Here is a 25,590-nt window from a genome sequence, read left to right as displayed (position 1 = left end):
ATGCGCTTAACTTTCATGCCAGCAGTCAATATGGGAGAGTGGATATCATTTTTTTAAATGGTAGATATCTCATTTTGGAACGAAACTCTTCATGTAAGTGCTTTTCTGAAAATATCGTAATATAGTTTATTTCTGTTCATATTGGTGGCTTTTTGGTCATAGTTTACCGACCATTTCAAAATCTCTAGATAAGAGCGGATCAAAGGTAAAGTTTCAGTGGGAAGTCTTTCACGGATATTTCATAACACCGATCAGTACCAGACTCCAGCGCGAGGGGGCGACGTCTTCAAACCAATCACACGAGCATCGGAAGCGCGGATGGATCTCTGACCTCATTTCCGATAGAGATGTTTTCCCCTATTGTGAGCTGAATGAGCTGAATTTGCACTTCTTTTTTCTGCTTGATTGTTTTTCATAGTTTGGTGCGGTTTACGTGGCCTGATTTTGATGTACACCTTCCTACAACAAGGAAGAAGGTGAAGTAGTCCCGTCCGTGGTAAGCTTTGTTTTCACACCCTTGTACCCCAAATGTAGAAAAGATTTGATGATAGCCTGCAGCAACATTGTATCTGTGTACAGTATTGAACATGTAGCCACGGTGCGTTGCTACAATGAAACAGAAGCGTGGCAGCATTGTAACGTTATGTTCCCCAGTTGGATATTTGCGTTTTGCGTCTTCAATGGCAACACACGTTAAAATGTGCAATAAATGTAGCTTTCATCAACATGTAGCCTACTAACTGTGTTCATGAGAGCAGAGGTTCAGATAACGGACTCATTAGAAAAGATTTTGTCCCTGTAAATCCCATCTGTTATGTTTTTTTTATAGTTTATGACTTTGTACAGAATTGCAATGTAGGTGGAGTGATAACTACATTGAGGAGAGAGGAGCCTTTGGTCATATTTACCGTTTAACCCTGTCTAACTCCTTCAAGGACCCCCCGGAGGTCCCCAGACCCCACTTTGGGAATCACTGACATGGTGTTTATCAACCTTGCAACTGTGGTTTCAATTTTGCACGGTCAGGTTACAGAAACCCAGCGGAGCAGCATCATGTCTGCAGAACTGGACCTGTCGCCCCCTGAGGTCCCTGAACCCACCTTCCTAGAGAGCCTGCTGCGCTACGGACTCTTCCTGGGAGCCGTCTTCCAGCTCATCTGCATCCTGGCTGTCATCATACCCACATCCAAGGGGCATGAGCAGGTAGACGCCCAGGGAAAGGGGAAGAGTGGGCAGTAGATCGACAAGACACTGTTCAGAATATCCTCTTCCTGATGTTGTTTTTGTTGCAGGGAACTTACTGTGATTTTTCCCAGGAGAAGATGCTTTGATGATGCAAACTTGTGAACAATTGATTTGACAATTGAGCAGTCCTTTTGAATCGTGTAATTTGGGGTCAAATTTTTTTTTGCTTTTTAAAGATTTCTTTGGGGGGATTTTTTTTGCCTTTATTTGATAAATGACAGCGGAGAGTTGACAGGAAGATTGGAGGAAAAGGAGGGGATGACATGTGACAAAGGTCCCATGTCGGATTCAAACTCGGGACGTTGCAGTTACAATATTTTGTTTGGCTCTAGTCAGGGTTCCTACACATTTCCTTATTTCAAAACGTAATACTTTTTCCAGACCTTGCTTGAGTGGATTTGAATTTGAATTTTGGTTGGTGCTCAAGATGATTTGTGCTGATAATAGCTCAGCAGTATTACTGTCAAGAAAGGCCATGTCACTGTGCAGCTGAAGATTATTGTGGGTCTACAGCTACATGAAATGAACATATTTGTTTTTCCAAGACCTGGAAACAAGACCTGAAGATTATCAAATTAATTTTCCATGCTTTTCAGGACTTGCCAGACCGGTGTAGTAACTCTATGCAGTGACTGTCCTGATTTGAGCAGACTACTCTTTTTGCAATATTGCACTCAGAGTGGAATATTTTTGGCTTGAAAAGAGCTCACAGCTCTCTCTGCACTGACACCAGACAGCTAAGTTCTTTTGCTAGGCTGCTAGTCTTTACCCAGTGTGGGTTACTGGTGTCTTATTATATTTCTGACCTCACCCAATGGAATTTATTGTTATACAACATGGTTCAGGAATTTTTCCACTAAAATGCTGAGCCTACTCTAAATTGACGTGCAAGTTAATATGATAATAAATGTAAGATTTTTCACTAGCAGGCAGCAGATGGCATGCAGTGCAATACTCCACATGGTGGTTACCATATGCTGCCACTGGTGCACAAAATCAGACTGCAATATTAGAGACACTTGTAGTTTGGTACAGCTGTATGCCGACATAGCTAGGAAAACAGTTAGACTAATATCTTGCTTTTTTCTCAACCTATCCATCCGCTCCTGTCAGATCTACCAGTGAAGAGTTTTATTCCAAAATGCTATAAATCCATTTTTGGAAGAAAAAAAAAACTAGTTTCCTGAATTTCACCATTCAATATCTTTAAAATATAGAGAATTCAGTTTGTTATATGATGATGATTTCTTCAACAAGGGACTTAAGTTACCCACTGTCGTTCAAAAGGTAAAGTAATGAAAAAAAGTTGTGTTTTTCTGAAATGGTGATATCTCCTATTCAAGTGTCCAGGAAGACAGGGCCACCAAGGTTTATTCTCTCAATCTCACTACTTACAACTGTCAGGAGAGATTATTTATAGACAAGAGCAATTAAATCCACTGCCCAATTATTCTATTTTCAGACGTCATCATCAGATGTACCGATTACTCTCCACAATATGCCGCCGTTTCATCCCGCTGTGGTTATTATTCCCCGATAGCACAATGGGAATGATTGCACTCACAGAAATAATGCTGACGAACACAAAGTGCTGAAACGTGTCTGAATTACTTTTGTTCATTGAGCGGGTCTAGAAGTCTAGGCCTGGACTCTTAAAAGTTTGGGGATTGGGGTGTCCCATTTTTACATTAAGGTCATTCCACAATTCCACATGTAGTGTGAGATATTTCAAGTTTACTATGGCAAAAGTTCAAATCCAGAGCAAATTTTTGGTGATGTATGAATAAATAGTTGCAGGACTTGTTTATGGAAAATGTCTTAGCAAAGTCCACCCAAAATACTGGCTCATTTGTTCCTGTGTCTCCTATCAATACAAGCATAAACCAAATACAGCTTCACTATGCAGTTATCTCATGCTTAGCTGGCATGTACTTTCAGTCCATGTCTCAAGGGCTCAGACAATCAATTTCTGTTTAATGTGGAGGGGATTTGATGCTTAATGCTTCCTGTGTTTGCTCCACAGGAGGAAGCGGAGTCTGCTGAAGGAAAGGCCGCTGAACAGATGAAGAAATCTAAAGGACCTGCACCTCAGATTCGACAGAAACTAAAGAAAGAGAGCAAAAAGAAGCGATAGATTTGTGTGTGCGTGTGTACGTGTTTGTGAGTGTGTGTGTTTATTCAGCAACAGTCAGCATTGGCAATTACTGTTATAGTTATGTTATCATCACTACAGGTAAATAAACCATTATTGTTGTAATGCAAATGTCATAATCAGAAATTATGCGCATTGAATTTGAGACATCAGAATGACTTTTAACCATGTATCCCATTCACACTCCTGGACATATTTGGGTGTAACAAAGAGCAAAAATGTCATTAATGTTGGTGACTTTTGTGCATCTATCCAACTAATTTTGGGATGTATTTTGCTTGGGACCATTTTGTGAATGTCGTCTTTATCATTCAGCATCATTGTCATGTGAATTACCAGCCGCCAAATAAATGTGTGGGCATTCCTGTATGTTTGGTTATATTAATTCTTCAGTTTCACAGTGAGGTTAAAATGAGTCAGGGTGAGATAATCCTCTGGCTAAATGCTTCATGATTTCCATATAAGGAATACATATTTAAAACTACAGTTTACGCTCACGTATCCATGTATTTATTTCAATGAGCACCACCAGTCTAGCCTATTTCACAATAAGTATGCTCACATTGAAACCAATATCCTGAATGTAGCTGTACAGTAGCCTACAGTCAGATGAAGGGGAGATGCCCAGACAGCCTACGTGATCTCTTTGTGAACAGATAGTTTCGGGTTTTCGGTTCTGATTGGCTGTTCGAAACCGCTGTGAAATTCCTGATAAAAGCGCACCTGTGGCCGCATAACTAAATTCAAATAGTAATGCGCTAACCAAAACTCATCACTCATACCAGTAGGCTACTTATGTGTCACTTAGTAAAAAAGACCATTTAACCAGTAGGCTACTGATGAAAAAACCCCAAGACATTTACTGTTTTTTTTTTACAACGGCGTGTTCTCATTGTTTTTATAAATGCAAGCCCATGATTTACAATGATTTTATAATAGCTAAGGGGGTTTTATAGACACCCCGCTTCTCGTCGTGCCTGCCAACGCCTCTTCGCTGTTCCAAAATGACTCAACTAAGGCGTCGAGTGTCTTATTGCTTAATTATTCCACGGCAGGACGTGAATCTCGACACCACCTAGCTGCGTAAAAAGCGTAATACAGGCTCCCCTATCATATTTGCGCTCCCATGTTTCGTCAGTGATGCACAGTCCGTGCCTTCCCCCCCTTCCCCCCCCCAACCCTACGAGGCATGTTTTCACTACACCGCTCGCATTTCGGTTTCGTCGCATGAATGTACAGCCAGACTCTTCTTCCCGAGTGAATACTTCCCGGTAGGTTTGGTGTTGTCTGGCCCGGTCGCTGCAGCCGGGAGCTGTGCCCTTTGCTCCTGAAGGCAATCCCCGTCATGACCTCCTCTCTCTGCGCTTCCTAAATTCGCTAAATGGGATTTGTCGCCGGCCCGAGGTTCCCACAGCAGCTGGCCATCCGCTTCCATTATTTCTCTAATGAGGACAGCGATAAGGATTTAACTCGGATCCTCGCTGCGCGTCTCTGATTTTTGGGCTAAATCTCAAGACGCGTTAAAGGTGAGTGAATTGGAGCTTGCGAAAACAGCATCGCTTCGAATGAAAGGAAGGGTTTTTGGGGGGCTTGTTACTGCGCATTTCTCATAAGGATATTTTACACACAGCGTTTGATACCCCCTCACACTGTCTTGTATTTCATTGTTACACAGGCCATTCAGTGTTTAACGTGCATTTGGCCAGTGCCACTCAGCCTGGGCCAGGGCTACGCTGTTGACGATTTACACCCCTACATAAGATGCGTAGCCTACTATAGGGAATTGTTTAATGTCCGAGTCTTTCTCTCGACTAAAAGGGTTGTGGGGAGAGGAAGGGAATGGGCTGCTTATTGAAAATAAAGCCACAATCCATCGAAATTCAAAATGGAGCTGTAACAGCACCTGTTTTGATTCATCAGGCCGCATATGCGCTGTATGTGGGCTGTAGCCTACGACAACCACAGCATTGTCGCCTATTATCCCTTTTCCCATTCACAAATCCCGCTTGTTTACGTTCCTAATGTAGATCAATTTGGCAAGCATGGACTGTTGGTGTTTTTTCATTTGTTTATTTATTATCTCCGATGGCAAAGACGTTATCATTTTGACAGCTGCTACCCGTGTAGGCTGCTACTACCCCACCCCTTGTGTCTTTGAATACAGCTTTGCTGAAAACAACTGGTGTTTAATCCCATGGAAATAGAATTTTAATTCTGCGGTTAATCCATTTACATTTGGTTTTGGGCTTTGGACAAGTTCCAGCAAATTTCCATAGGGAAGTGGATTCAAGTCTACTGTGGATGAGATCAAAATGAAACCTTCTAGCCTATTTGAGTAAACCATGGGAAAGCCAAACACTGGGTTTCTACCACTGGTCAAACCTTGAGAGATACAGTACCTACATCCATTCAAAAACATCCTTTAACATCAGAAATGACATCAAAATGAATCTCTCTCAAAGAATGGTTTACAGCTGGCCTCCCTTCAAAGACAGCAGGGTACATATAGTGGGCCATAATAATATATAATTTTGTAGTGTTCCCTGTCAGAGGGTAGACAGTGTCTTCCTTAAGCAGGATCACATGTGTCTTTTTTTTTCCCCAGTCAAAACATAAGAGTGCATTTCTAATATCCTATATGTCCATTTTGGGGGAGAAAAATAATCTCCTCAAGTTTATTATTTAATACCTGTAAAAACACAAGGGGATGCAGCCTGTCAGCCTACTACAACTTGAGTTAACTACCGTCCTTTAAAAAAAAAAAAAAAAAAAAAAAAAAAGTCCCATAATTTTGTTGTACTAATCATTTGGTACTATGTGTCACTTCTGAAATGAAACCCTTCATGTATGCGTTCTTTCCACATCCCTCGCCCTCCTGCATGGAAAATAAGTTAATCATGCAGTTGCCGTTCCTCATCGCCTGGAACGACTGCAGCTGGAGCTGCCGCCTAGAGATGGACAGAAAGCGGAAGTGAGTTTTATCAGCTGGGGGCCACACTCCCACTCTCTTCTCCTCCTCCTCCTCCTCCTCCTCCTCCTCGCCTGTCCTCTGTGTCACTGTGGAAGAGAGGAGATTAGATGGGACAGGCAGATACAGGCTGAGACTTTCTAGAGTGCGAGGGGTCAGAGAAAGATCCAGGGACAGAGCGTGGAGAGGATGTGATTCTGGCGTTCGGACCACTGAATTGGGACGAGTCGTGAAAGTAATGTGGCTGCAGTGTCTTTTTCTTTGGCCTTCTTTAGAGCCACTGCCCATTCTCTTTGCAACCCAGGTTATATTTAGAGGAACTGTGTATTATACGTGGGCTATACTCATTAATGTTTCCATCCAACATATGGAAGGCTAAGACACTGACACTACTGCACAAATTTTGTCTTTTTTCTTTTGCACCCCCTCCCCCCTAGGGCAAAAAACCCCACAGAACTCCTGTAATTGTCCCATTTGACTGAGGCATTGGCTCAAGCTCCCTCTCTCTCTCCGCAGCACAGTGGGAACTGTTACCGTCTGCTGTGACTCATTGAGGTTTGTCATGGCCAAATGTGCTTATGGCCCGACCAGAAACGTGCAGCTAGTGTTTTCAGTTTCAGATGGAGGATAGTAGCCTTGGGTTTGTACAAATGCTACCGTTTGAACCACTGAAGAATCAAAGTTGATGCTATGTTTTGAGCACTAAAGAAATAAATTGTCCTTCAAATATAAATTGGGAGTAAATACTGCAGCTAGAAACGGACTCTTACTCTGATGGCCTTGGCACATCTGGCTACAAATCACAGCATTTACAATACAAGAGTAGCTTCTATGTTTGTTCACTTTGCATCCAAACATTATTTTTAATTGTGATGAATAGCAGAGTTCATTCTCTCCACAAGATACATATATATATATACATATATATTGGCAGGCCTTGTAGAAAAGCCACTGTGCCCTTGAGCAAGACATTGACCTTAGATCATCAAGGGCTCTACACTCAAGAGTCCGGCTTGCAGTGAAATGACAGTGAGTGCTTTTGTTGTCGAGGGCAGATAAGAGAGCAGAAGACGAATTTATGTCAGCTCCAGTACTTGACAACCATAGGTGTTGGGACTTGCCTGTTTTGTTAACCTGCATTCTTCTCAGGCATCTGCAATCTCTTTCTCTCCATCTCTCTCTCTCTCCCTTTCTAACTTTACAGTATTTCTCTCAGTATTTCACACACAGGCTTTGGTTCATTTGCAGAGACAATTTAATAGATTATGTAAGGCACAATCAACACTCGCACTCGCAGAACGACACAGGTTAGTGGTAATTGAACTGTGGGAATTGAAGTGCTCTTGAACTCCATTGTGGTTCTGAGGCAAATGCCACTCGGAGAGCAGCCTTTGAATGAAGCCTCCATTTGCCCTGGTTCATATCTAATCCTCACAATCTCTCTTCCCACACAACACACAGCCCTGCACAGCTTTATTCACACAGTCAGCATTTCTCTCTCTCTGTGTCCGTTACTTTTCCGACATTAAACAACATGCTACGCAAGTGTGATGACGGTGATTCCCTGCAAGGTGCAAGGGCACCGGGAGTTTCTACTGGTATGAGGCTTTGAAGTGTGTCCTTGTGGAAAGAAACAAGCAGAGCTTTGTTGTTACCCCCTCCTCTCCATCTCCCTCTTCATCTCCCTCCTCCCTTCCCTGCCCCCCCATTGCTCAGGTGCCTGTTCTTGTTGCAGTCGCTGGCATTCAGAGGTGTGGTGCAGTCTGGTTTGCCCACATTCCTCCGCGCTTCTGGTGAATGGCAAAGCTCACAACGGACTAAAATCTCCCTCCACTCATTCTCCCTCCACCTCGGTCCGCCTCTCCCGTTCCCCCTCCACGCAATTTCTCCAGCCCATACCCCCTTTCTCCTCTTTCTCTTTTTCTTCTTTCTGTGCAACACCTTTCCACCTCTCCTTTTGTTATTACCTATTGTTCCTTCTTTGCACACTTTTGTCTCCTCTGCGTCGTCCTTCCTCTTTCAGTCCCCGTTTCTTTATCACAATGTGGGAAGGAGTCACATGTTCACAGTTCTTGGTGTTCGGGCACTGTGACACCATATTAGGAAAAGGCGTGAGGCGCAGCTACAGTGCTTAGCTCTATTGTTTACATACACTGACTCTGAGGCTTTCAAGGGTATTCTGGTGTGCACGGCATCCTGGAGAGAGCTGGCTTAAGTATCAAAGAGTGTCGGGATCTATGACTCGGACACGGACATGGATTCTGCCATTAATGTATTGGGATAGGTCAGCAGTGCTGCTCAAGGATCACTGCCTGTCCTTTGTACATTGAATTAGATCCATTAAAAGGTGTAACTCATCATCAGTGAGTGCTGAAATCTAATGATCAGTCAGTTTTCCACCCTTACTTTCCACCTTGGGGCGGCAGGGTGGCGTAGTGAGTAGGGAGACTGTCTTTCAACCGGAGGATCAGGGTTCAAGACCCCACTTCAGACAAGTCCCTGTTTTGCTGGAGTGTCCTTGAGCAAGACATAGAATCCCTACCAGTTCCTGGGGCACTGTTTTGTAGCTGGATCTAAGCTTTGATCCCTTTGTGAAAGGGACAAGTAAAAAGACAATATCCCTGTCGATTACATCACACTCAACACTAGTATCACCATATTTTTGTCTTTACACTATTATTAGTTGTGTGTAGTGCATATGCATTTTTAGACAGATTCTTAGATTCTTTTCTTTTTAATTTGAGTCTATAGATTGTGTATTTGGCTGCTATAGAGACCCATTGGTATATTCTGCATTGCCCCTCATATGAACAACTTACATTAACCATAATTTGATATGGAGGAGGAAACTACATTGTTGGTTTTCACTCTTTGGCATCTTCTGTTGTCTCTTTTTTGCCGTTCAATCCGTTCCTATAGCTATGTAATTTTGCTGTAGGTCACTGAGCAATACTGTAGTTCAGAGGCAAGCTTGGGGCTAGCAGTGGCAGGAGTCAGGACTAATAGCCGCAGTCAAAGCCCTTGGGGAAAGACTCTGAGAAAAGCCTGCTGCTCTGGACGCCCCGTCCTTCAACGGTCAGAATGGGTCAACAGTTCAGAAAGGCCAAGCAGAAGTAACTGACATAAGTGCAGATCAGCATTTGTATGATGTCTCTCATAAGTGAAGCAATGTGCACTATAAGAGGATGTTAAGTTGGTGCAATGTGATGTTTAAAGGGATATTCCACCTTAAAATATACATCAACAGTTTCTTTTTTGTTAGTCTTGGCTGTTGCATGATGACCATCCTACAGTAGTCTTTTTGGGGATTCGAGCACCACAAATATATACTCATTTACATATCTTGGCTGTGAGGACTGCTAAATATCTGTTGCATGATTGCCTCCATCAATGTTTTAAGCTTGTTAAGACTGTGACCAGTCGTACTGTGGTTCTGCCAGCCCAATCTATGTACATTTTGTCCATTTAAAGAACCGGGTGGTTCTCCTTCCCCAGTGAACTAGCAGGAGCTTGAGGCAGTACCAGCCAGACTGGAAGTCCATTACTGGATGTACTGATACCCAGATTGGCCAGCCTAATCGAGCGGCTTGCCCTGCACACATTGACCCATCTTTTCCTGCAGGCCTCCAGGCCTATCTCTGTGTGACTCAGAGTTGCACCATGGGATACGTTAACCCCCCAGTGGGCTGGATCACATCCTGGCAGGAGCTGAATCAAAGCTTGCATGATCATACACGTATGCTTGAAGTCACTCACACTCGGGCGCACACTTAATAGTTGCAGTTCCTGTACATGTATGGATCCACCCACACATCTCCACAGTAGGATCCTTCCTTATCTGTGAGACTTCCCATACCTGTGTAATAAGCTTGCACATTCACTTACAACACCCACTAAGCCACAGCTGTCCGTGCACTCTATACAACACCCACATGTTCTTTTTACAGCTATTCCCAGTTCCTTCCTCACTGTCTGTTAATAACCCTCTCTGCCCTGTCTGTCATACGCACACAAGTGTGTTGGAAACACACTCACACGCAAACACATTTATACATGTGTTGGAAAAAGGATGTGAGAGACACAAATGTGGTTGGGTGTTAGTGTGTGATAGAGCCCCATTTCTCAGAGACTGAGTAACAGCTGCGCACACACATTAACACACACACACCCCCCCACACACACACACACCTACACACAGAGAACATACACTCTGTCTGGAACTGAGAGCGACACTATTCACAAATGAACAAGGCCGGTCCATGTGTGTGTGACTGTGTCTCTGTTTCAGCCGGCCTGAAATAGCCAGTCTCTCAGTGAGTCACCCTAAAATGCCCAAAAGGAAGGATCGGACTTGGTGTGTGTGCACGGCACGCTAACTTTCTGTGGGTGCGCTTGATTGTCTGAGCATGTTTGTCTTTGTGTGTGCTCATGATGACAGTACCTACTTGACTTGTTGAATTTGTAAGACCATAATGGTTGTATTCAGCATCAGAGTGGGAAGGAGAAGCGCAGAATATAATTGCCTGAAGACGATGAAAGAGTTTTTGTCCTTGTCAACCAGAGCCTATATTAACACTCGGTTTCATTACAGCCCACAGCTCCTTTGTCTGAAGCTTTGTTTTCCTTGTAGATCCTTATTGATTCAGAACAGATTGAATCAACAGATTGGATGACCTTGAATGTATGTGTGTTGACTGTTTCAAGGTGTCCTGCTCTCACAGTATTTGCATTCTAAACGGCTCCAACTGAACCTGGAAAAGCTCCAAGGATACTCGCTACGGGGGGATAGGAGGGCCAGAATGAATGCGAGGCTCACAGCAGTAGGGGAATTTTTTTTTCGGAAAGGAGAATGAATAGAAACTATCAGACTAAGTTCCTGTTCCTCCAGTCAACTGCGGTTTAACAGACTGAGCTGGAGGTGTTGATTCAAATCAACAGCTTTCGGCCTCTGTCGGGATGGATTAAAATTGCAATTATGTAGAATTATTTTATTTGAGTTGTATCACACTCAAATGAAGATCATAGTGACTCATGACTGTTCATGTTTAATGTGAATTAAGTACTTTTCAATCTCAATTCAAGTGCTGCATCCTCACTCACCGTCCATCGGCTCTCTTCCCAGGTCTGCACATGGGGGCGGGCAAGAGCAAGCCCAAGGAGCCGGGCCAGCGCTCCATGAGCCTGGACGGCACCATCGGCACAGGCTCGGACAGCGGGCACTTCCACCACTTGGGCCCCGCCCAGCAGACCCAGACCCCCAACAGGAGCCCCGCCGTGGGGACCGGCAGGCGAGGGCATCAAGGGCAGCACCAGCATGCCCCGACAAACACTCCTGAGCTGGCTCTGTTTGGAGGAGTGGACCACACAGGCACCGTCACCTCGCCTCAGAGAGGACCTCTGTCAGGTAGGCAGCACACTGCAGGACTGGTTAGCTGTAGTAGAATTTTACTGTGAAAACCACTGTGTTTATTTGAAGAACCATTACATCATAGAATATTTTTTGCCAGGAGAAACAAATTTGTCAGATAAGGGACTTGAGTGTGAAAGGGGAAACGTTATAAGAATTGTTCATGTGGAAGCTGAAGATAAACAATTTGCTTTTTTAGTTTCATTTTCCTTTTTTAAACGGAGTACAAAACACAGCTAGTGCCCCAGACTAGTTTTCATTTTGTTCACAATGTTTTGTGTTAAGCGTGAATTGTGGAGCCAAAGTAACATTGTGTGCCCAATGACCAAATAAGGCATAAAATGGAGAACCTGTAGAAAATGGTTGAAAATACTGAGTGTTAGTGTAAATAAAGTCGTGCAGATGTGCAGAACTGTATGATGGGAACAGATTTTGTAGGATTTTATAAGAATTTTAGGGTTGAAAAATCTAAAATTGTACCTGTGAGAAAAGAGAACGGATGCACAATGATTCACCCTCATCTAATCTGAAGAATTATTTGAAAGCTTTTATTTTGTTCAGCAGTCAGACTGAAAACCCTCTGTTTGACTTTGAAGCCCGTCGAATCACACCGTCCAGGTTTTACTTAAGACATTAAGCTGTAATGTGTCTAGACTCGCCAGATGGTTAGGTTAATGTTGCTCCATCCAGAGAGATTGGTGGGCTGTCGGCGTTATCAGGAATGGTTCTGCTGGCCTCCTTCTCCCGTGCATCTAATGAACCGATTGATGATTGGCTGGGGAGTTCCCAGGTTTAGATCACAGGCTCATTAAAAGGTAGGGATAGAAAGCCGCACACACATACGCACAGAAAATGGAAAGCCATTGATATGATGGCTTTGTCCTTCACGGACGATCGGGCACTGACAGTCTACTGTCGATATTTCTCATTAGGCCTTGGCGAATTGTTTCATGCAGAGATGGAGTGGTGGCAAAATAACTTCAGATTAATGAGTTCTGTATGTTTATAGTGTTACAGTGAATAGAGCAAGTTATTATCAAGGGCTGGACTTACATTGAAGAAGCTAGATTATGGAAGTTATTGTGAATAGGGCTTAAGGGGAAGTACTACCGCCTTTAATGACATTGTTCCCTAAGCGCATATTGTGTGTGTGTGTGTGTGTATGTGTGTTCCTGTCTGTTTCTTGTAGGAGGTGTCACTACATTTGTGGCGCTGTATGACTATGAGTCACGGACAGCGTCTGATTTGACCTTCAGGAAAGGCGACAGGCTGCAGATTGTCAACAACACGTAAGAAATAACTAGCATCTGTCTCTCTCTGATGCCACATCTTGAGGTTGGGTATACAAAGCGCATAACACACATCCACACGCGCACAAATCTGAATGAACAATTTTGTAGATGCACATACGATCATTAGCGTGCCAGCAGTCACACAAACTTGATCTGAATGAGCACAGACGTAGACATGGAAACGCAGCGAGAGCTAGAACTGGTAGCTGTGGACTGATCCAGACAGCAGTGTCTGGTCCTCCATCTGGTGACTAAAGCGGAGCGGAGCGGCACTTTGTTAATGCATTCTGTTCCTCTCAGGGAGCTAATGTCATCACTGCCTCGGCTCACTTTAATTTCTGAGACACATTACAGATAAATTCCCATTCACATCCCTCCAAACATACATTATCCTACTGATATTCAGTTTGTCTCGTGAAATTTAGTTAAGCTTATTTGTGGGACATCAGCACATGTTGTAGTGCGTAACCAAGTGGCAATGTAAAAGATTTGTATACGTACAACAGCGCAAATATTTCAGTGGTAGGAAGTGAAAAATGCTATGTGTATTTAAAAGTCACCATTTCCAAGTAAAAGCATCTGGAGCGTAGTTCCCATGCAGGTGTTCAAAATCAGAACAATGGTGTTTTTTCTCTGTCTCCTTCCATAACTTCCTGCCATAAGTCTGGTCTGGTGTTCTTTATCTATAGTCTGGTACTGTATTGTAGGGCTGGACAATATACTGAATTCATATTAATGTTGGAATATGAAACAACGCAGTATCAACATCGGAAAAGGGAATTGGGTACATGGGGATTTTTAAATTCATTTTTAATGTACATGCAGTCAGTGAGTGGGAAGTGGTGAGAATGAGAAGTGTGCCTGGCAGACATGCCTCCAGAAATGCTATATAATATGAGGATTTGATCATTAATGGAAAGTATATTGGGATTTATTTCTGCAATCTACTGTTGTAGAGCTGCTGAAAGTTTTACAAACCACATTAAAATGTAATGTAAACTCAACACAGGACTTTAAAAGAAATAACAACACTGCAATATCTGTCAAAAGAACCACAATATGACATTTCTTCCGTATCGTGCAGCCCTACTGCACAGTCCCACAGCATATTCGGCTGCTCTGCTCCTCTGTCTGTGCTGTGCTGCTTGCCTTGCTGTGTCTCCCTGCTGTGTTTTGATGTGTCTGCTGTGTCTGTTATCTCTCCCTCTCTCTTTCTTTCTCATGCTTCATGGTTTCTCCTAGGAGAAAGTACAGCTTCAGGTCAGTAATACTTAATGCAGTAAAAATCTCAGGCAACCTTTTGTTCAAGGTCCCATCACTGATGTTGTTTACTTGATGATGTGTAACTGAAGAAGAAGAAATAAATATCAGATTCACAGAAAACTGAGACATTAACTAATTTGGTTCAGTTGGTATAAAAGACATTGTAAGTCGCTCTGGATATAGAGCACCAGCAGAAATGCCTAAAATGTAAATATATAATGTAAACTGAGGGAATAAAAGTGGAATAAAAGGTTGCCTATCTCTCTGTTTCCTCTCTCTTCAGTCTGTTTTTCTTCACAGCATCACTATGTGCACTTAGGTGTGGGATGTGTGGCGAGTGTATGTTTTGAAAACCTTAAGCATTAGGTTTCCTCTGTCATGTCCTTTTGTAGTGGACATCATTTGTCTTCACAGTCAAACAATATGGAAATAGTAGAAATAGACTTCTCAGTAACCCAAAATGAAGATTCTGGCATGAGGACACAGTCTGAAGTGTCCTAATGTAGCTGTCATTGTAGTATCTGAATGTTCATCCTCTATCTAATGCATCTCTTAGTTGGGAATAAATCATTAGACCTCTAAAGCAAGAAATGTTATGGTTGCCCCAGTCAATTTTGTGATCAGGGTTGATGGTGGGGTTCTGATCATGTTTGTCTCTCCACCTCTCTCTCTCTCTCTCTCTCTCTCTCTTCTCTCTCTCTCTCTCTCTCTCTCTCTCTCTCTCTCTCTTCTCTCTCTCTCTCTCTCTCTCTCTCTCTCTCTCTCTCTCTCTCTCTCTCTCTCTCATAGGGAAGGGGACTGGTGGCTCGCTCGCTCCCTGACGACAGGAGAGAGCGGTTACATCCCCAGCAACTATGTTGCCCCGTCCGACTCCATCCAAGCAGAAGAGTACATTACCCTCTCCTTCCTTCATTCTTAGAGTTTCTTAGTTTTTTTTTTTTGCGACGGAGATCCCAGGCAGCCTTCAACGCAGCACCCAGTTGTAGCTTCAGTCTCTATATAGCATGTTTTGATGTTCAGTTGCTTACATGGCAAGGCTGTTTCTACCAGCCGTATACTGTAAGGTATAGAGCGACTATTTTCAGATATACCGTCCTGACAGTCCCTTATATTGCCAGTCCCAAAGTAGCGCTGCCTGCCTGCCTGCTCCAGCCGCTCTGTAGTAGCTTCTCACTGATCTTATTCTCTGTGGCCCACTTTGGCAGGTGGTATTTTGGGAAGATCACTCGGCGCGACTCTGAGAGGCTCCTTCTGAGCTTGCAGAACAGACGAGGAACTTTCCTGGTGAGGGAGAGCGAGACCACTAAAGGTGAGAGAGCACCGCAGGAGCAGACGGATGCGTCCTCGTTATCAAGACACTTTGATTAGTTTTGCTGCTTTTCTTTTCTGGTGTCTGTTCTTAATAATCCATCATACATCAGTAGTTCCAAATGTACAGAATGGTGAACTTTAACACCAAATGATTATTTTTACTCTCCCATTTCAAGCTATATTAATTGGGGAAAAGCCTTGAAGCATGCAAATATTACTTATTCCTCAAGAAAAAGGTATTTGTCTCAAAGATTAGAGGGGGCTCCCCACTTCCAGGCTGGGAATCACTGCATTACATTACTGGCACCCCATTTGGTAGGCAAACAGCAGGTGAATGGATTAAAGTGACCAGTGATTGTAATCAAACAACAGATGTAGCCAATGAGCTGTGCATCTGGCAATGCGCCTTGTTGTTAGGAAATGCATGCAGTATTATAAGAACATTGTGAATACAAAACAGGTTGGATAGATAAACACCTGAGCCTTTAATTTTGTGCTCGGTGGGCCTTTAAAATCTGCGAAACAAGTAAGAGATACCGCTTTTGAGTTTCTCTGTGTCCTGCAGCTAGATCTCACTCTGTGCAGCAGATGTGATCTTACTTTGGAGGGAGTAGATCTTTAGGGACTCAATTTGAAGGAGGCAGAACATTCTAATTAAGTTACTATTTGCTAACTTGCAAATGGGCTTAAGGCACTGTATCTTTGTTCTCTAGGCCCATGGCGGAGTTATGCGTCTCTCTCTCTGTAAGTCTGCAGTCAGTTCTAGTCCCTGTGACGTAGGTGGGGTCTTTAGGGGGTTGTTTTGGAGGAAGTGGGGAGAAAGGAAAAGAGTGGAGTGGAGTGGAGTGGGGCTTGTGAATGGATAGGGGTGAATCACTCTGCCAGAACTAGGTCAACCTAGGAGGGTGCTGGATTTCCCCCTGGCTATAAATCTCTGTTCTTCCAGCACATGCACACACACACACATGCACATATACACACACATACACATACACATACACACACATGCCGAGGGAGTGGAAGAGTGGCATGAAGGGAACGGGAAGAGATGCGTAGGAAAGAGGGAGGAGCTGTGGGCAGGGGGTGTGTTGGCCGAGGGGTACGTTCTGTATTAGATGCCAGATGTAAGGTTCACAGTGCAACGTGGGAGAGCTGGAGCGTGACGTTCACATGCTGTATAAAGTGTGAATCATGTTATATTATGCAAGACGCGTTCCCATCATTTGTAGTCGTGCCCTGAGGTCGCAAGCACACAACAAGTTGTGACCCGCTTCTGATCTAGAAAAACGGGGGTGAAAATCCACCATTGTAGCTTTAGTCAGAAGCGTTTGTGCCTTGATCTGATACATTTGAATGGGACGGCAAATTGGTGCTAAATGGGTTAAATAAATGTTGTCGTTTGAGGTATATGTTCACTCCCCTCATGTGCCCCTGCCTGTTTGTGTCTTTGGAAGACTTGGGTCATAGAGTGTCTGCAAATATTTTTTAGCATTTGTTTTAACCTGATTGGATTACCAGGTGAATGGGGTTTGCCTCATAGGCTGACAGAAAGAGTGACTGAAAGTGTAAATTATCAGGAATTAATTATTTGAAAGTCAGTTTAGGATAATTTGCTGTGTTTTAAAAATTTACTTGACACCATTGTCTTGAATTGTCTTGACATGGCAAACCCCACCCATATTGTACTTGAAGGAATTTAAAACAAGAAATAAATAATTAATCCTAAGAAATATTTGCTAATAGTATTTGACCCTGGTCTGGTCATTAGCTCAGAAGTTAAGTTAAGTTAGGTTAATGGTTAACCTGTGGGAATGGTATTGTAATGATAATGTAGATATCCAGTACATCTGACCAATATACTGACCAATATACTGTTATTTCAGTTACTATGCTAGAGTCAATAGAAACTTTGGTTTGAGCATTTTCTATTCTCCTTTACTGTGGAACATTTCCTGAAGAGCTCAGGCTTGCTAAATTTATCTTTTGAATCACTTCTTGAAACGCATTTTTAGATTTCTGTAACAATTCTTTGTTTTTTGTTCTGTTCTTTGTTATGATTATTTTGAACTAACTTATGCAATCTCTTGTTTTATGTCTTTTTCTTTTTACAGTCGTTTGTTCTTATGCTCTGTAAAGCGCTTGTTTTTGAAATGCAGCTGTACAAATAAGGTTATTTATTATCACTCAGTCAGTGAGTTTAAAATTTGAGAAGCAGTGGACCATCGGCAAGGGCTGACATGCTCGGTGGAGTTTCCTGGGCCCTTCAAGGGGCCGACAGGGACTCGCCCACCAGCAGCTATCACACAGGTCCAGATACCCTTGGTTTTGTTGTTCTAACCTTTCTGTTTTGTCTGTTTCTCCCCCTTTGCTCACAGGGGCGTATTGCCTGTCAGTGCTGGATTATGATAACACCAAAGGCCTGAATGTTAAACATTACAAGATCAGGAAGCTGGACAGTGGAGGTTTCTACATCACCTCCCGCACCCAGTTCACCAGCCTCCAGCAGCTAGTCTTCCACTACCGCAGTGAGTACTACCACCAATGCTCCCCAACGGTAAAGAAATGCCAATACCTCTGATAGTTAAAAGCCTTTTCTTATACACGGCTGTCCTTGACCTGACCTTTCCCTCTCTCTCTCTCTCTTGCCTCCTTCCTCTGTCCTCTTCCTCCGTCCTTCCAATCTTTCAGAGCACTCTGATGGACTGTGCCATGCTCTAACAGAGGTGTGTCCTGTGGCGAAACCTCAGACCCAGGGTCTGGCCAGAGATGCCTGGGAGATCCCCAGAGAGTCCCTCCGCCTCGACCTCAAACTGGGGCAGGGCTGCTTCGGAGAGGTTTGGATGGGTAAGAACTGCACACTGCTGCTTCAGCTTTCTTTGTTTATTGATTTATTCCCCTTAGAGTATGGCAGATACAAGATGCTGTCAATATTCAGTGAGGGTTATATGCTGAATGTGCAAAATATTTACTTAGTCTTTTCATAAAGTCCACTGCTGAGGTGGATCCAGGTAAAAGCCATTATCCTTATTAAATCTATACCAATCACAAAGGAGGAGATATAGATAAAGAGAGGCAGATGAGTTAGAGAAGGATTTTTTTTTAAGCTTTCAGACAATTGAGATGTAGATTGTGCAAAGGTAGCTTCAACTTAATATCAGGACGATGTTCTTAATATTTTGTACATTCGGTGTCTTCGCATTTGTCTGCCTAATTGTTGTATTATAACCATCTGCCATGTCTAACCATGTAAAATACCTTGTTGTTGCCTTATGTCTGTTTTATTAAACAAATTATACCCTGTCCTTTAAGAGTAATTTTACTGCGTTCCCACAGGCACGTGGAACGGTACAACGCGGGTCGCCATCAAGACCCTGAAGCCCGGCACCATGTCTCCGGAGGCCTTCCTTCAGGAAGCCCAGGTCATGAAGAAGCTGAGGCACGAGAAGCTGGTGCAGCTGTATGCCGTGGTGTCCGAGGAGCCGATCTACATCGTCACAGAGTACATGAGTCAAGGTAACGCAGGAAACAGTTACTCACCAAGCGGTTAACCCAGCATAGCACTGCTTATATCGTGTGTGTGTGTGTGTGGTCACACACACATACAAACATATCTAGGTGTTAGCTACTTGTTAGTGGTTGAAACGAATATAAGCGAATGGATGCAAATGTATTCTTCTGTCATATGCTACATTATCTACTACTGCAGTTTTTCTTAATATATGTTTCCTGCTTTCACAGGTAGTTTACTGGACTTCCTTAAAGGGGATGCAGGGAAGATGCTTCGTCTGCCTCAGCTAGTAGACATGGCCTCTCAGGTAAAATTACTCAAGGTTCAACTTCATTAAGGTTAACTGGGCTCGGAACTCAAAGTGGTTTTCACACTCAAAAGGATGCAACTGTCTTTCATTTCAAAGATGGAGTGGCAAGTACAAAAATGTAACAGACATGGCTTGCATGCAGCAAGGCTGTACTTCCTGCAATGATGCAAGTCCTTTGGTTTGTTTCTATTTGCATAGTTTGCACCTTTTTCATCCTTTTGAGAACAGGTTCCAGATTATCCGTGTCTGCAGTCCAAATGTGTCAAGCCCATCATGTATTATTTATTTTTATCTGACTTATGATTGTCTCTCTCCAGATCTGGGTCAAAGAGTATTGCCAAATACTAGTTAGTTTGTTTTAACCTGCTTGGTGTACCAAGTGGGTGTGGTTTAGGGCACCAGGGCAGTTAAGATTAAGTGTTGGGTGAGTTGTCAATCACAAGAAAGTAGACCAAATTTAATTATACCAGTTTTCCTGATTGTCTAAATTTTCTGTCACTCACTGGAAACAACAAACCCCGCCCATCTTGTACACACAGGTTAAAACAAATGCTAAGAATTATTTGCAAATTATGGTTTGATGCAAGTCTTTTTCTCCCGGTTTCTTTCATTGATTATTTCTCCATTTTTATCCCTGTCTCTTCTCCATCTTTTCCTCCGTCCGTCCGTTCATTCCTCCCTACCTTCTCCCCTCCTTCCTTCCTTCCTTCCTACATTCCTCGTTTCTTTCCTCACTCTCTCCCTGCTTGTCATCTCTCTCATCTCTCCAAGAAACGCTTCACAACCCCGTCTCCCTCCTGAATCACATTTTCCTCTCCTATATCTTCCCGCTCTACTTGCTCTAAAAAATGCTTCGGTCTTGTTAGTCTAGCTCTTCTATATCAAATAATATCATTCTAAGGAGACCAAATGTTATCGTCAGGGTTCTGTGGCTCGGACCCTTGCATTTGATCTGTTTTTAATCTCTTTAAGCCTATCTACTCATGTTAAATTGCTCTGGATAAATGTCTTGAATGTACAACGTCTCTCTCTCTGTCCCTCCCTCCCTCCAGATTGCCGCAGGCATGGCGTATGTGGAGAGGATGAACTACGTCCACAGAGACCTGCGTGCTGCCAACATCCTGGTGGGAGACAACCTGGTGTGTAAAGTAGCTGACTTTGGACTGGCGAGACTCATCGAGGACAATGAGTACACTGCTAGACAAGGTAAACCACCACACCACACCGCACCAGGCCATTAATTTATTTCAGTTAATGTAATGCATACACATACATGCAGGAGATGGTTTCTGCACCAAATTCTACAAGGAACCACCTAGAGAGCTACAGAATTGTTTGTAATCTAAAAGTAAAGAAGTGAAAAATGAGGCAAAATGTACAGTACACACCCATTTTGAAGTTAACCAAATCATGCACTAAATGCATGAATGTTTGAATGTTTGCATGTTTTGAATTGTAAACATGTTTATATTTTATTCTGTGGTGCATAAGCGTATTTTCTTGTAACTAACTCAGTGTTTTTATGCACCCATGATGCTTTAGGAGCCAAGTTCCCCATCAAATGGACGGCACCGGAGGCGGCTCTGTACGGTCGTTTCACCATCAAGTCGGATGTCTGGTCATTCGGTGTGCTGCTGACAGAGCTGGCGACTAAAGGCAGAGTCCCTTATCCAGGTAAATGCTCCAGTCCACATCCACGTACTGTATCGGCACCTGAACCATGTTCCCCCTGTCAAACAAGTGTGACTTTGGCATGACTTGCTAAATGACTTACCAATTATCAATTTAAAATTTGCACACCTGCTGGTTTCGGCTGATCACATACACAATATGCATACCCAATCATGTCCCCATGGGGAAAAGTTTTATCTCATATAATGTATGTTATGCAATGCAGTCATTAAATTCCATTTCAAAATAAGTAAAATGTTCACCATTTGAAAGAAGTGACACCTCTGAAATGACTTCAATGATTCGAACAAAATATGGTACTTTTTAAAGGATGGTAGGTAACATAATCGTTGGTTAACGAATAACCAACAAATAGAGATATTTAATGGTGATTTTTTTTTTCAAAAAGATTGGATATATATGGCATTTTGAAATGGAACTCCTCAATTCATGCTTCAAACTTAGTAAAATTAAAATTACTGTGGATTTACTCTAGCAAAGCTCTCTCTTCACTCCACCAGTCCCTTTAATATAACTTCCTCCCTGTTCGGCAGGTATGGTGAACCGCGAGGTGCTGGACCAGGTGGAGCGCGGCTACAGGATGCCCTGCCCGGCGGAGTGCCCCAGCTCCATGCACGAGCTGATGCTGTCCTGCTGGAGGAAGGACGCCGAAGAGAGGCCCACCTTCGAGTACCTGCAGGGCTTCCTAGAGGACTACTTCACCTCCACGGAGCCCCAGTATCAGCCTGGGGAGAACTTATAGAACCGCACACTGAACCGACCCGGGGAGAACCTTAACACAGAACGATCTGCACTACCGACCTCAGAGGAGCGCCATGTGGGAGGATCCTGGACAGAGCCTACGAAACTCATCTGGGAGGCACTTGGAACTTGGGGAAAAACGCGGACGGGAATCCGTGGAAGTTCCCTCAGTGCCGTTAAAAAAAAGGGAGTACTACCGAGCAACCTGGAGAACCTCCTTTCTGTCGAGCGCTCACTGTTTACTGTAAGTCCTCCACAGTGCTAACCACCGTGGAGGACCAATAGAAAACATCTGGCAGAACGGAGGTTCGAGGTTCGAGGTTCAACCGACATGAGGAGAACCTACAGAGGAACTCCTCTAAAACGGCCCTGCTGGACGGACTCTGGCTCTTGACGAGATTCGATCGAGGGACTGTGCTTTGGGTAAATGTTCTGAGGCGTGCGGCTGGTGTGGAAGGAGCCCGAATCAGGATCTGTGGATGGAGCGAGAGGGGAAAACGGCTGAACCTCCCGTCGAAGAGGGAAGGTAGCGGGAGTTTTATGAGCCGTTTGGCTAAACCTCCCCTACTTCCCTCTTCTGTAGAGGCTCTTTCTTCACCCACCGTCTGGCACCTTTTCCCCTTCCCCTCCTCACCCACAGAAGAGCACTGCCACTATGGCACAGGTGCCAAAGGAAAGTCTCTCTCTCTCTCTCTCTCTCTCTCTCTCTCTCTCTCTCTCTCTCTCTCTCTCTCTCTCTCTCTCTCTCTCTCTCTCTCTCTCTCTCTCTCTCTACTTTCTACTTTCTACTCTCTCTTTCTGTCTCTCTCTCTCTCTTTACCTCTCTCTCTCTATTCCTGTCTGACTTTCAGTCACTCTCTCCAGTTTTCTCAAGTGCTGCTTCTTCAAAGTGTCTCCAAACAACTCAGCTCTGGAACTCTACTACGCATCTTTATTTTTGTTTACTTGGACAATGTGTGTGTCCCGTGGTTTAGGGTTTTGTTCAGTGGCAGACAATGGTTCTTACTTTTTTTTTTTCTTTTTTTTTTCTCTGTGATATCAATAGACCTGGTTGGTATAACCGCTATCATGGTAGTGTCAGGGTAAATGTACTTGACAGGCAGGTTCTGTAACACTGAAAATTAGGGAATAGAATTTGAATTCTTATTTTTCAACTCACAAGGCCTATATCTCTTATTTAACCCTCCTTCCTTTTTCTAGACATCTTTCTTGACGTAAGCTGAATGGCCTTGTTGGCCAGCTGAAGCCAACCTCTACAATTACAGAAAAAACTATTTTGATGCAAGTAGCGTTTTGAATGCTTTGTGTTTTGATTAACCTTGATTTAACTGGAAAGTTGCATTGAAAATAATTAGCACTGTCCTGGTGGCACTTGGAGCAGAGGTACAGTTGTTAGTTTTTAACGGTTGTGATCAGCTCAGTTTCTCAGTGGCATAAATGGGGTAACTTTCATGAAATCTTTATGTGACCCTCTAAAAATGATAAGGGGCTGAAATGGCTTCCGATCATATTACTGTATAATATACAACTCAGCTCAAGATGTGGAAACCCTGGGTGTGAAAGCCTACTGTGTCCTGTGCCAATAAAAGTCATATTTCTTTACTGCTGTCCATGTATATAATGTCTTATTATTAAGGGGCTTACTTGGGTTTTTAGTTCGTCAACAAGCAACTGTTTGCCTAAAAGTTACAATCCAATTCTGCGCCATCCCCTGTTAAACTTCTTATGAGTTAATAGACAGGACAGGTCAACCCGTTACTGATTGCCAAAGTGTTTTGTCAATCAACTGACAATTATTGTATCCAGATTAAATATGCAACCAGGCAGCCCTAATGAAACTGTAAAACCTTTTATCAGGTAACCCTAATAAAACTGTGTTGCAAGTTTTATGACTTCTAAGAGTTGATTTTAGAACCAGTTAGCATGCTGTCGTGCTGTTCTTCTCTTGACCATTGGCTACGTTTGTATTTATGCTGTACTGTACATCAACATGTGTATGTTTACTTTTAGTCAAGGTTGAGGGAGGGGAGGGTGGGGGTGAGGGTCATAAAAAGACTTCTGAACATTTGTGCCATCAACTGATATCGATCTTTATATTGATTTTTGTATCTTACCCACTGCTGCCAGTTCTCGCTGTCATACTGTACATACTGTAGCTGTTGTAGAATTGGCTCTGTACCATGTAAGCCCCTTTCAAATGGCTACTCTTTATGTTGGGTTTCACTCACTTCACGATGGTTTGGTTTGTGACGTAGTCGATGCAGCAAAATTAGGTGCAAAGTTACAGATTGTTGCCAACACCTGCTATGAAACCAATTATCAAGATATGTGCCATACAGCAATAAGAGAGGTGGTAGTCCATACTTTTAGCCCACTAACATCCTGAAATTATAATCTTAACAGTGGTGAATGATGTTGGCTAATTTAACTGATTCATGTGGATGATTCTGGAACCATGATGAAAAATGAGTTCACAATTTGGGTTGTGAAATGATAAAGAGAAATGAGGTCGAAGTTGTAAATAGTATCTTAAACAAATGACTGTGACTATCATGTAATTTGTTTTTGTATAGTTTTTCCTTCTCTCAAATTAATTGCACCTCGATGCTGAGGTTTTTACAGTGATGCACGCCTGCTCCCAACATGTTGTGACATGATGCTACTGTAAATGGAGCTTAAGGAACTTTTTTTTATTTTTTTTTATTTGACTCAATACAAAATCATGTTCTGTTTGAAAACTCTTTACCTCTGTATCTACCATAGACAATTGAAAATTGGGCTTGACATATGGATTTCAGAGAACATGGCATCACAAAATGCACTGTATGTTTTTAATATTATCAAAATGGTACATTTGGATTTATTGATAAGAATCATTTGGCAGTGCTTTCCTCTTTTAGAATGGGAATTTCCCCGCTCGTTATGACACAATGAACCATCTGTAAGTCACCGGGACAATGTGGAAGTCGATGGGCTCATGACACGTCTGAGTAAAGCCAAGGTCCGACTGGATTCTCTGTGCCATATAGCAGTGTCTCGGTCAGTTTTTTATAAATCTATGCAGTTTTGGTCTGGCATTCCTGCAACCTTTTTTGCCATTTTGTTCTAAAGTCAAAACAAGACAATTATCAGAACAGAAGGTGTGAGCATTTTGTAAGGACTTCTTTTTGTCTTTTTGTTTCGATGTAACAGGATTGAAATGGGTATCGTGCCACTTTATGTTGATCTTTAAATGTGCAATAAATTATATTTCAAATGTGTTTTGATAAGTGTGTGTCCTGGTGTGTGCTGTCCTTAGACCTGTGAATGTCGTGCTGCTTGGATTTTACTCGGTCACCTCTCTAAGAAGATGAATACGTTCAGAGAAGTGAGCATGTGACTTGAGGGTCACCGCACCAAATCACCAGAGCAGCTGGGAAAATCTGGGTAGGGATTTTTTTAAAAACAGGAAATGCTCTCCCATCGGTCAGCAACTACTGTCAAAGTTAACTCACAGCTCTGTAGCCTCCAGTATAAGACTGAGCAGCTCCCAGGTGAGAGTGTGTGTATCTGTATGAGTGTGAAGCAGTTTAATGCTGACACTGAAGTTGCCACTGAGTGTGTTGTGGAAAAAGTGCATGCACTCTCCGCAAACCTTCCTGTGTAAATGAAGGTAAAAACAGGGATGTTTTTTTCTTGGTTTACCATTTCCTAACACAGCC

At 43.0% G+C, this 25,590-nt stretch overlaps 2 protein-coding genes across 2 annotated transcripts; both read left to right on the top strand.

The window, feature by feature from the left end:
• The first annotated feature begins 351 nt into the window (after nt 1-351).
• On the top strand, nt 352-3,760 carry manbal (mannosidase beta like). The gene is made up of 3 exons (XM_071541959.1): nt 352-496; nt 1,027-1,203; nt 3,269-3,760. Exons 2-3 carry the CDS (start codon nt 1,054-1,056, stop codon nt 3,377-3,379), a joined length of 261 nt encoding a protein of 86 aa, XP_071398060.1. The 5' UTR covers nt 352-496; nt 1,027-1,053; the 3' UTR covers nt 3,380-3,760.
• Nucleotides 3,761-4,628: 868 nt separating this feature from the next.
• LOC139663318 (proto-oncogene tyrosine-protein kinase Src-like) lies at nt 4,629-25,123 on the top strand. The gene is made up of 12 exons (XM_071541957.1): nt 4,629-4,923; nt 11,488-11,769; nt 12,962-13,061; nt 15,117-15,215; nt 15,533-15,636; nt 18,014-18,163; nt 18,327-18,482; nt 18,972-19,151; nt 19,377-19,453; nt 20,509-20,662; nt 20,999-21,130; nt 21,682-25,123. The coding sequence occupies exons 2-12, from the start codon at nt 11,496-11,498 to the stop codon at nt 21,888-21,890; spliced, it is 1,635 nt and encodes a 544-aa protein (XP_071398058.1). The 5' UTR covers nt 4,629-4,923; nt 11,488-11,495; the 3' UTR covers nt 21,891-25,123.
• The last annotated feature ends 467 nt before the right edge of the window (nt 25,124-25,590 follow it).

This window comes from Centroberyx affinis, unplaced genomic scaffold (assembly GCF_046629955.1).
Source record: "Centroberyx affinis isolate AG114_WGS23_722 - 3 ecotype Tasmania unplaced genomic scaffold, CSIRO-AGI_Caff_v1 ptg003980l_1, whole genome shotgun sequence".
NCBI classification, from domain to species: domain Eukaryota; kingdom Metazoa; phylum Chordata; class Actinopteri; order Beryciformes; family Berycidae; genus Centroberyx; species Centroberyx affinis.
This window is presented reverse-complemented; position numbering and strand designations above follow the sequence as displayed.

Excerpts from the sequence above, each read along its gene's own strand:
- manbal (XM_071541959.1), top strand. The coding sequence starts at position 1,054 with ATGTCTGCAGAACTGGACCTGTCGCCCCCTGAGGTCCCTGAACCCACC. Across the intron at positions 1,204-3,268 it reads CATCCAAGGGGCATGAGCAG|GAGGAAGCGGAGTCTGCTGA; the intron begins GTAGACGCCCAG and ends TTTGCTCCACAG.
- LOC139663318 (XM_071541957.1), top strand. The coding sequence starts at position 11,496 with ATGGGGGCGGGCAAGAGCAAGCCCAAGGAGCCGGGCCAGCGCTCCATG. Across the intron at positions 15,216-15,532 it reads GACTCCATCCAAGCAGAAGA|GTGGTATTTTGGGAAGATCA; the intron begins GTACATTACCCT and ends CCACTTTGGCAG. Across the intron at positions 21,131-21,681 it reads AGGCAGAGTCCCTTATCCAG|GTATGGTGAACCGCGAGGTG; the intron begins GTAAATGCTCCA and ends CCTGTTCGGCAG.